This window comes from Rhopalosiphum maidis, chromosome 2, assembly GCF_003676215.2.
Source record: "Rhopalosiphum maidis isolate BTI-1 chromosome 2, ASM367621v3, whole genome shotgun sequence".
In the NCBI taxonomy this organism is placed as follows: domain Eukaryota; kingdom Metazoa; phylum Arthropoda; class Insecta; order Hemiptera; family Aphididae; genus Rhopalosiphum; species Rhopalosiphum maidis.
Genome location: NC_040878.1, coordinates 65107243 through 65120367, shown reverse-complemented (window position 1 = coordinate 65120367; position 13125 = coordinate 65107243). Strand labels below are relative to the sequence as shown.

The 13125-nt window shown below is 31.0% G+C and overlaps 1 protein-coding gene across 2 annotated transcripts in view; it reads left to right on the top strand.

The window, feature by feature from the left end:
• The first annotated feature begins 1943 nt into the window (after positions 1-1943).
• LOC113551652 overlaps positions 1944-13125 on the top strand; it is a 44585-nt gene continuing 33403 nt past the window's right edge. The window contains exon 1 of one of the 2 annotated variants that reach the window (XM_026954024.1): positions 1944-2475. In XM_026954024.1, the coding sequence (XP_026809825.1) occupies positions 2288-2475 (188 nt within the window). In that variant the 5' untranslated portion in view covers positions 1944-2287. Of the gene's footprint in view, positions 2587-13125 lie in introns of both variants that reach the window. The other variant, XM_026954025.1, reaches the window with a different exon arrangement.

Below are 13125 nucleotides of genomic sequence, written 5' to 3'. Positions count from 1 at the left end.
TTGATGCCAAAATAATATATTTGATAGTGATAGTCAATAGACTTTATAGTTACTCTACTTTTTCAGTTCACTTCTGATATCTGCAGATATATATATATATATATTAGATAAGTGACATTATGTTACAACCCCTAATGTGGTATACATTTTCTATAAAACTAAGACTAATTAAATGATCACTATATCAGTAAAAATCACACATAGTTATGTATAAACGTGTAATAATAATAAAATGTTATTTATATATTAGTTTTATAGTAGAAGTATAAATGCGTTGTACCGATCAAGGCCAAGAATACGATAGCGGCTGCAGAAGGGTTAAAAAAATATTTTATTATCGTTAAATATATTATATATATATCACGTACCTAGTAGTGCAATAAAAAAAATTGACGATAAAAATACGCTTATAAATATTAAACAAAAACAATGAAAGTATAAATAAGCGTCTACATAGCTTATTTAAAAGTGTGAATATTATTATTGTAATGTAATAGGTATCTGCATAAAAAAAAATGTTATCGTCTTGACGATGACGTCTACCGGTGTGACTGCAGACATGCCGTTGAATATCATATTATACATACGGAAACTTCCGACTGATGTATTACGATTACGCAACATGCAATTAAGTACTTATATGCTGCCACTGTAGAAATACGAAACATCATTGTAATCTGCAGTGATCTAATTATAAAAAATTGTTTTCATACGCATATTTTATGCCCTCGAATAGTTTTTGTTAATAATAAAATAATATATTAAAGGTTCCGGTTCCGGAAAACACCAGTATTTATAGATGTAATAAAGATATATATTTTTTCAAAAGGTAAAAAAAATTCAAGTAATTAAAAACTTAATATTATTTTAAACTTCAACATTATAGTTGTCTTAGTATGGGGTAAAGAAATTCAAGTACATTTTTGTTTGGTTTTTAATAGCAAATATTAGTCAATGACCAACGGCAATGGGTAAATAACTATGTATTTATATATTAAATTCCATGTTCGTGCGTTTTATCGGTTTCTGGAAGTTTGTAGACGATAGGAATAGAAAATTAAATCCATGTATACATTCAATGAAGCAATTATTATTTATTGGGTACCTCCGGTACTTAAATAAATAAACTAGACTAATAATATTGGAACCCAAAAATTCTCTAATACCGATCTGGGTAAGTACCGGTATTCCGGATTACAGGTTCCGATGAAAAACGAAAAAGGGTTCCGGTTTAAAAACCGGTATTTTTAATTTCGCGGTTCCGAGCCCTGTAATATACCTAATATTATTTCAGTATAAATTATATAGTATTAATTTAACAATGTAACATTTCTCTGTGTATTGTAAGTTCCTATAATTTGAAATTTTATCTGGCGTCACTTGTGCGTTAGCACAACCTCCCGGAAGGAGGGAGCGCGCTTTGGCTGGGTGTGTATATTTAATAAAAATAATACATAGGTAGACATTCTATTCTACACACACACACACACACACACATGGGTATTGAATAAAAATACATATAAATATATACGAGTATATTATAGACCACCCGACCCCGGGAAATCTCTGGTTGCCCTACTGACCGGTGCAATTTATTTTCGTGCCACTCGGCAACGAGCATCGGTCACAGTAGCGAATAGTGGTCGGTCTGACTGCAGTAGTGACGATATGTCATGTACACAACAAATACAATTATAACAATAATAATAGTGAAGCGATATCATAGTACACAGCGTGGTATAAACATAATATTATAATTTATAATTATTATATGTATATATATACTCGTACAGAAACGGCGCGTGGTGGTAGGCGTGTCTGCCGGGACGTCTTGTATGTGCCGCCGCCGCCGCCGCCGTCGACTAGAAGAGTGACATCAGGAGTGGCGGTTTCGGTTCGCGCAGCACCACCGGCACCGCCGTTAGTTGGCCGGTCGACGCACGAACCATTCGCTATACGCACGTGTGTCCGAGCGCACAATCGCCGCGCGCGCGTTTTACCGTCAAGATCGTTCCGTCGTCGCGATAATTTTTCACCGCAATATCACGCGACTCGATCGTCTCTCTCTCTCTCTCTCTCCAATCTTTCTCTCTTCAAATCGCAAATAACATAACATAATAATAGTACAATAACAGTTATTGTTCGACGTCACAGTGATCGCGGGACGTTTCCGGTTTCCGTCGCGGTGGCCGCTTTTTCGCTTCCCCGAGAGGATCCGTCCGCGCCACGACCGTCGGCCCGCCGTTCTGGAGTCAAAGTGTCCGCGTCCGCCGCGCAACCGGATGGCATGAGCCGCAGACCCGTCGCAGTCGCAGTCGCCGTCGTGGTCGCCGTCGTGGTGGCCGTGTCGTCGATGTCGGTCGCCCTCGCGGACACCGTGTCCGCCGACGTGCTGCCGGACGGCGAGGTCGAGATACGCGTGAGCGCCGGCAACGTGACAGCCAAGCGGACGTCGTTTACATCGCCAGAAACCGGGTAAACAATACGCTGCAATATTATTATGTTATACAAATCCGCTACTATACATCGAAGTAGCTACCTGTACATATTTGACGACCTGTACGAAGCATCCGTCCGTTTATCGAGGTGATTTTTCGAGCTAATCCAGCCACAGCCTGTCGTCGTTGCCTCGTATATCACAAATATTGCGTCAATGAATTTTGCGTTTTTAAATAAAAAACATTTTATATAACTATACATACTAATATTTGCTTTACGATTTTGAAAAACGTCTATGTAGGTACTCATCGTACTTATTGGATACGTACGAATTCTATACTATTTTTAGTATGGTATTGGCACTATTAGCGTTTGAAGTTAATACAGGTTTACATAAAAAATAATAATAGGTACATATAAAATTAAAAATATAGGTAGATTGAAAATATGAAAAAAATTTAAAAATGTAAAATAGAATTTTTAAGCAAATCTCAATAAGATTTCAGATCGCAAAATATTATTTTCATAAGTATAAAAATTGAATGGGATAATGATAGATTTATGTTTAAGACATTTTCATTATTAGGTACTTTAAAAAGACTGTTAATTAGATAAATACGCAAGTACGCATACGTTTAAACGTTATATATAAGTATGATGCTTAAATAATAATACAGGTTGATTCTTTTATCGAACAACACTCGTTATTTCAAAATCTATTAAAGTTTTTGATATTATTTTTACATAAATTCCTATAGAAATAATATAACATTTTAAAATTTATTTTATTGTTATATTGTGTTCGTTATGACGAGCAGTTTATGAGTAATAAACATTTAAAGTTTAGGTCAGTGGAGTGGAGTGTTACAGTGTTACAGACTTACAGGGATACCCCGCATAATGTTGGTCTGTTACTACTCCACTTACATAAACTTTAAATACTTATACCTAACTCATAAACTATTCATCAGAATTTTGATTTGTATGTACCGAAATAATTTTAAAAAATATTCTGTTTCAGAATATGAAATTAAAAATATATTTTGTCATTCAAAAAAGTAAATATCTTAAAAATGTATAACGATAAAAAATATTAAAAATATATAGTTTTAAAAAAGTCTTGTTTTATTTTGACTAGTAATTATGTATCGTAGGTAAAGATTATATTTTCAAAAACATTAATAGATTTTGAAAAAATAAGCGTTGTCCAATAAAAGAATCACTCAGTTTATATTACTATGATAGCTATAAATTAAAATGGTAAAGGTTTCTCTTGTAAGTTGTGGTTAAATATATTTTACCAACACTTGAAATTATATTGTGTTCATCATACTATTTTTTCAAACGTCTTATCCAATAAAATGCCGTTTGTTTTACTTCCGTCTCAATGCCTTAAAAGTTAAAAACATAAAATAATGAATATAAACAGTGAAAAAAATATCGATCATATAAATAAATGAAAAACATAATCATCATCGTTGTATTTTTAAGTTCTTCTGTAGTCTGCACGACAATCGACACTATTAACTTGAATCAACCGCTAAAATGGCAATGTGATGAAAAAAAATTTCCTGGTAAATTGTAAAACCAGTTTTATATTATATATATACAGGCACATATTCTCAAAGTCGAGGTTACATATATTGGATTTTGATATAAATTTATTTTAAAATAAAAAAGAAATATTTTATCAGCCTGTTCTGTATTAAAGGCATTATAGAAATTTATAATATACCTATATAGTTGCGGCGTAAACTATTTTTGGACAGTTATAATTTTCTTTTTTTTTTAGTTTAAAAACCTAAGTATGATTTGGTTATTTTAACACCACGAAATATAGTATATTTGTGTTTTAATGTCACATAATATTTAATCATATTTTTTTTATTAATTATTTTCTTAATTTCGCAAATATTTTTTACTTTTTTAATACACAATATAAATCCCATGTTTCATTCATATGGATTTAAAAATATTTTTGTTAATGTTATTTAAAAAAAAAAATTGATAAAACAGACATATTATAATTTCATAAACCTAATACATAGTATTTTTAAATACCTACAAAATAGGTTACCAGTGAAAAAATACAAAATAATGTCTAAAATAAAGGTAAATATAGAATACATGTTCTAAATTATACGCGTGAAATTAAATAAGAAGTAGTATGCATTTTTATATAATTAATCCCAAATTACTATATTGACTATATAATTTTAACAAATTATCGTTAAACTATCGTTAATTTAAGTAATACAATGTTCTACTTTTAAAATATAATAAACATGACGTGTAAAACTGTGTATTATATTTTTCACATAATACGTATTTTAGTATTTTTATTTAAAATAAATATCTTTCGTTTTTTGATTATACCAAATTCATTCCCTACAAAACTAAATATATGTTTTTATCTTATTATTTGTTTTCTGAATGTTCGACACAGTCAATAGGATTAATTTTAAAAACGTGAGCATGTATAATAATAGAAATAATATAATTTGGCGTATTTGTAAAATGCACTATTTCTGTAGTTACCGACGAATTTCGTATAAGCAAATACCATGGTGTATCCTACATAGACATGTACGATATACGTATATAAGGTATATTTTGTACAATTATTTGTGAAAGAATCGAAAAACTCTCGCTCATTCATCAATGACAGTCTAGACGTTGTGGTTTTTTTCATCATCTAATTTATTATGCACTGTTTTATTTCGATCTTTCAACCGGTTAATATCTATACAGCGCACGTGAACCGGTTTCGATTGCATTTCAATTTTTGAGTTTATTTTTGTTTTCAAAATTTGAAACGAGTAAGCGATCACATGCGTATCGCGTATGTATACAAGTACAATGCCCGTATCATACACTTGATACGTTATTTTAACCGTTCGTGGAGTGAATTTTGCAGAAAAATCGAATTCCGCGATCAGGTGGCAGCGTAGATAAGTATATATTCAAGCTTCAAGATAAAAATATAGACAAAGGCCGACGGAAAAACTACTCGCGCTAAAAAGATCGTAGCCATTATATCGCGCGTGTGGGTAATCTTTATATTGTACCTACCTTATATCTACTACTGCACGCGTCGATTTACTGTGAGCGTGAAATTCTTTTCATTTCGATTTATAAATACGCTTAACAATGTATACATATTGATTCCATACAACGTTCGTACGTCATGTGCGTGTACACATAATATATTATATATAGCAGATGTAGGTATACTATATACGGGTAGGGAAAGAGAGCTACGCGTTTAGCGCCGGTCAGTCTGTTGTTTGACATGGCACACATATTATGATTATATTTATATCATGAATAGCGTTTGGGTGGGCGTGGGCGTGTTGTATGTTATATACCATGCGCATTTAAAGTTGTATAATACAAGTATGTATTATATATTATATAAGTATACATATATATATATGTGAGTCGAGGTATTTAACCGCGAGAAGTCGACTACACGGTCATCGAAAACCTCGTGTTATCTAAGTACATCGCATCCCTTGTGTACACCCCGGTGTACCCGCCGCAGGTGCGAAGAGACTATAGTCAACAACAATATTATAATATATATAGGTACGTACGGCGCTGCGAAATGTCAAATAAAAATATACACTGTACCTACAATAATGTAAGAGGAACATATATTAGGAGCCTTCTCCGCGTGTGGGCGCTCCGACGAGGTGGACTGTCTTTCCGTTACGTTTGCAGGGGTGTATTATTATACGTATACTCATCTGTTTGTTGAGAACATGTTAGATCGTAATATTGTGTGTACGCGACAAGGCGACAGCGGTTATAATATCATACGCGCGATAAACATCTCTTGCGACGGCGGTCGGATGACGAGGCGCAAAACACGCAGACATATTGTGTAGACAATGAAATCAAACCACAATAAAGAATTGATTTTGAAAAAAAAAAATACGTATAGGTGCACATATTACGCAGGTATACCGCGACCTAGCTGTACCTATATTATCTTATGACGTACATATATGTATATGTATGTCGGTACACCGTTCTATGAGCGACTCGCTTACGGTCCCTTTTTAAAGAGGAAAATAAAAAAAAAAGGAACTCGAAATGTGGTTTTCTTCCCTTGTTTATTCGAATGTTTACCTTGACGTTTTCGGCCTATATTGACGTGAAAGGGGGATGCCGACACCGACGACGCCATCGCCGATGCACAGGGCTGTGTACGACCAAGTGATTTATACCGCGGTATGTTGCACTGCTACACCGCGGCCGGGACATTCTTTGTCGATGATACGCGTTCATTATATTATACACACTATTATTATATTGTACTTTTTTTTTTCCGACTCTGCGGTGTACATATTATATATATATGTATATATTATATTATATATTACGCGTGAGTATATTGTATATTATGTGCACGCGGATCCGAACAAGGTCCGCCGCGTATGTGTATACACATAATAGCATATACGCGTCGCGCGTATTAATTTAAATTGTTTTTTTTTTTTTTTTTAATTTTATTTTAAACAACTACGCGACTATATAAGCCATATAAAATTGTATAACAAACGGGCGGGCACCGGTGTTGCTGGTATATACACGCGCGCACGGTGGGGAAACAATAGCCGGACACGTTCGGACTTACCCCGGGTGGTCATTATAAACCCGTAACTGTTTACATCATTAACTATATTATATATCTAAAGGTGTGAAGTGCTGTCATCGGAAGATATACATCTTCTGTGTAGACAAACGACATCAAAGACTAATTATTCGGCCCATAGGTCGAATATTTATAGGTATATAACTGTATATATAGGTATATGAGATTGGGTTCTCCTGGACCTATATAATAGGAACGAGGTGAGGGTGGACCGATAAAAGCGTTATATTTTATGTGTCTTACACGTATATATTATATTATTATAAATAGTTATACTTAGGTACACACACTCGCGCACATTTGGACGTGTATTTTTTGCTATATAACTACTGTATATACCGTAATATGTACTATTAATAATCTGAAGTAGAAATGCGTGTGTCAGTAGCGGATCTAGAAATCAAAAAGGTTTTAAAATCAAACCTGTAATATTATGTTAACGTGAAATGGTGATGTGATTTTTATAATATGATCTATTTCGTTTTTATAGTTATAGTTAGCTTTTTTATTCGTGTACAGTCAATATAGCATACTTATTCAGTTATTTTTGTTGTTATTCCATTGAAAATTCACAAAACGTTCGGTTTATTGTATTTGTTAGTTATTACTATAAAATCTGCAATAAGTTTCGAATGTTTCGATTGTCGACTGAAAAGATATGTTAAAACAATACAACATGATTACGTGTGACATGTCATTGTAAAACCAATTAAAATCTGAAATACATTTTGTAAAAATAACCATTACATGTCTCCATTACACAACGCTATTAGAGATCAAACAACAACATGCAATACCTGCAATAACTGTATATAATTGTATTGGAGATAAAAGTGAACAAAAAGTTTAATCAATGACAGAGAAAAAAATATTATAATATTATAATGATCATGGTTTAGTTGTTTGTCCACTGCAACGTCTACAACATACCTATAAGAAAATAATAATTATTATAATATTATATACGTTTATTGATTATTTTACGCTACTGCGTTAGATAGTCTTCTTAAAACGACTTTATTCCGCGTTTGACTTTTAAGATAACACTTACGTGTGTATGTATATATCATCTTGAATCCTCTATATACTATTTCAACTACTCGCAAAACGGCACATAATAACAGCTTGCCATAACCGCATTTTTCACGCCCACAAACCCACAAATCGTCACACTTCAATGTGCACTTTATTGATAAACTATAAACAAATAAGTGGTCCAACTACAGAAACTATAATGGACATATCAAAACCAGAATTTTTAGAATAAAGTATGACTATTTTTCTACTCAGTTTCGACGTATAGGTACGTTTAAAAGTTTAAAATATTAGTTATTTCTGAGTTTCTGACGTTTATAAAGATCAAATTCAAAACCCCTTTTTCCGTTTTTGTTTATTACTTGTTAATATTATATTTTATTAATTTATTTATTGATTAATTCTCTTTTTCAATTTTAATGATAATGCTAGTTTTAAATTAATTGTTGGACACAACATGGTTACATTTTAAGTAAACTTGTACACAAATCGTGAATTTATTATATGGAAAATGATTTTCTGCTTTTTTTATCAAAAAAAAATGTAGTAAATTGTTGGTTTTATTCTGAATATTGAAATAGATAGATATAAATCAAATTAATAGCTATACTCGATGATAAATCAGTAATAAAATTTAAACATATTATTTTAAATACTAATCAAATCTAAATCTATAAATATTATTTATATTTACTAGTATACAATGTATACATGTCTGATGTCATGTCTATTTTCTATTTTCCGAGAGTATAGAGAATTTCTCAAAATATTATAATTAGACGAATATATGATTTATTAATAGGTTAATTTCATTAAACATTTTTGAGTAGGCCTATTTCACCTATTTCATGTACTCAAAGAATGTGTATTGTGTATAGATTACGTTTGTATCCGGAAGTAGAATGTATTGAGGGTAAACCGCATTGAAAAAAACCATTCACTTATTAAAGATAGGGCGGATAAGGGTAGCACAAAGTCACTTGAACTTGAATACCTCTTAAATGTTTTTCACTTCGTTTTAGAGTGGTATCAAATTTTCAAATTTTCTGTCATATATTATAATAAAATACAATGTACATATATATATTCTACAAAACAGTAATTACTGTACAATGTTGCTCACCATAGACCGTATACACTGCAGACTATTTAGAATTTAAACACTATACCAAGTCAAATAATTTTAGAAAATAATAAATGATTTATACACAATATTGAATATATTAAAAATACAGATAGAGTTAAATAATATAATTGATTTTATTTATATATTATATAATATAAATAAATTATAAAAGCATAAAGTCTAAAAGGCGTACAATATTCTTTCATATAAATGTATTAACGACTTAATGTAAGTCAATTCGTTTTTAAATTTAAATTTTGTTGAAAATAATAATAACTGTGGTTATATATGTATTTAATTAAAACAGAAGTGTTTCAATGATAACACCAAAAGTAAATTGCACATGTAGCCATGTAGGTTCAATGCCCAAAAAAAAATTTTTTTCGTATTCACTTATAAATAATTACACTAGCTATTTAATAGCATTATAAAATTTGCACTCTACAAACCATCAAGGCATCAAGGATAACGATATACCTACGATCTACATACACATTTTTTTTGTCTGTATAAAACTTGACCCAAATTGTTTTTGGCAAGTATTAAACTCTGTATATTACCTACATTATATATACACAATACACGTGTGTGCAAACTATGTTAGTTGTTCGTTTTGTGTTGAATCGGAAAAAAAATGACACATATAGAATGAAGTTAAAAAAAAAACAGAACTGCGATTCTCTGAATCGTGAATACGATGAGAACATAAACATAATTAAAACTCGATCGATTCCGTTTGTTCGCAACATATACGAGTGTACATGTTGTGTTCAATAGGTTCGTCACGATACACATATTTTTTCTATAATATTATATTGTACATTGTTCTTTGTAGACCGTTGGCCACACATCATGTATGTAACATTATATACCAAGGCATTTTAGGTACAATAGCCGAGGTGTGGAGTTTACAATATTTACAGTACATTTATACACAATACGACCGTTGTCCGATTTCATATGTTTAGTAAATTAAATAATATATTATAAACAATGTTATTATAAGTGCTAAACGATATTTTCAACTCTCATTACCAACCTACTTTTGTTTTATCAAATAACTTTTTTTTAAATTTTAAGTAGGTGTATGAACTTTTAGAGTATAAATCTGTTATAATTTGCTATACATATTGGTTCGTATACTAAATTTATAAAAATTGTTATCTTTTCGATTATTTCGGTAATACGTTATGACATATTTTTATTCCTATAGTCTATTATTTCAAATGACATCATCAATATTACATTAAAGTATTAGACATAATTTTAGAGCTCGGAAAATATAGCATTACAAAAGTTAAATTTTTAGCGCCTTAATATATCATTTAAAAAACACCTAAATAAATGCAAAAAATAGCACTATAAATTGGTAAAATTTAATATGAAAAATAAAATTGTCAACAATATTTTTTTAATCATTTTATTCATACTTATTTTATATAATATGGTAGTAAGTATTTAGGAACTATAAGTATTTGTCCAGCTCTATAACATAAATACGACGAAACGATTAAAGCTATAGTAGAATGCACATAGATATTATAAGATCTATGGAATACGTCTGACGAATATTTTAAAAATAATCTAATTATTCGAAATTAATGGGATAAATTGTCCGATAACATAGGTACAATTATTACTTGAAATTTAAAATACATGTTTTCGTTTGCACATTTGTATACTTTATGTCTTTATTGGTTATATTGTTTATTTTCTTTATTATTATAAAAATGAAACTATACCTATAAATAATATTTAAAACTAAGTTAGTAAAGTACAATTTCTTATACGATATCAGGAAAATGTGAAACAAATTTATTCTTAATTTCGATATTCTATGACTTACAAAAAAATATATACATTTGCAGATTTGCTAAAACTTTTGAGCCCTGGACATCCATGGACACTAAATAAAAAAACAATGTAGAATAAATACTAAATATTAAATCAATAAATCATAATATTACACAATATTTGAAGTCTGTATGCAGGGCCTCCACAAGGGGGGCTGATGGACCTTGAGTACAGTGGCCCGGCTATTTTAAGGGCCCGTGGGCCTGTTGAAATTTATTTGTAATTTTTATAAAGTTTTATAAAGGACCCGAACAAACATTTAGTACAGGGGCCCGATATTGAATGTTTGAATAGTGGCAGAGTACCTTAAATATAACTTTATAATATATATTATATACCTATAACTTTAATCTTTTAACTATTATCCTAGATTTGTACTCAAAGCAGTGTTGATACCGATACTCTATAATTACATAATATTATTATATAGTTTAATAGTTATATACATCAGGTAAAATGATAATAAAGTAAAACTATTATTTTATCTGTTGCTGACCTGTAGCTTATAAGAGGCAAAATAAAATAACTTTTCTGAATAAATAAAAAAAAAAAAAAATGATAAATAATTAATCGTTTTAATATTTATGCAAATATGAAAATAACTACAGATGTTCCTATATACGTGTATATACGGCGTATACACCTATAAAATTCAATAGTACACTCATAAACATATAATATACATATATAGCTATTACATTTGTATATGTAGTGTAAATACAGCCGAATTTAATAAACAGACAAAAACTAATACCTTGTTGAAAGTATTAAAAAAAAACACCACGAAATATTTGCATAACTGCAACTATTGAAATATACATGTACGTATATTTACATGAAACAATATTGCTGCAGCACGATGCACACGCGGCTATATTGTTTTACATAGATATAATAGGTGTATATAATATTATTATGATGTTTTTATAACGCGGATTCGGACGGTGACGGCTCACTATATTTTGACTTTGAACTCACGTCTGTCCTTCAGTTGATGATAAATAAATAATGTCATAATGATATACATTAAAGCAAAAATAAATTTTAAAAAGTTCAGAAAAAAAAATTGCATGCGATTTTTTATACGTTCACGCCTCACTGCAGTAGTACAGCTATATATTATGTAGGTACTATATGCATAGTATATAATAGATATATCGATATATCTCGTGGGCGTTGGCGCATTTCGCTACAGCTCGAAATCATCCCGGTTATGGGCTTCGGATTAAAATTGTCGTTGGCGGCGATGTCATCGGCTATTGCGGACGGGCGGTGAGAAGGAGCTTTGGAGCTTTAAATAATACATCAGCGAGCCAACACGCGGGCCAGCAGCGCGCCGCCGCACCGACGTGTGTAAATCGTAGCAGATGTCAAACTGGTGTACAAGGAACTCGCATTATAATATTATTCGCGCCCAAAACGCCATGGCATACGTAATCGAGAAATACGCGCCTCTACGTCTGTCGGTTCTCACAGTTTATTAAAAGGGCATTTTTAATCGGTTTATATATTGCCGGATCGACGCCATCACTTGATCGCAGGCTCGCGTTACGACGATAAGCTTCATAACTTATTTACTTATATTATAATATTATTTCCGGCGACCCGTCCATAGTTTAATATATATATAACATGCAATTTTATATCTTCGCCAAACTCTGCAGCTGCATCTGTGCTTTAAATCTTTTTTATACCTATAAAAGAGTATATAGGCATTAATCGTTTTAATTCACCCATCGCACATCACCCCTAACAGGTAAAAATGTATCTATATATTTATTTATTTACAGTGGATATAAATAAGTGATGGGTGTAAATTCTATAAGCTCGAAAAACTGTACACGAAAAGAATACAATATAATAATACTATTTTAGAATGTACATCTTATAATATATCCACGCGTGTCCATGTACAAATTTAAATGCATAGTACTTAGATTATAAAATTTATACTGTTTTATGGTATTGTATTCACTGCAATCTTATTAACAATATATATATATAAAGAAAA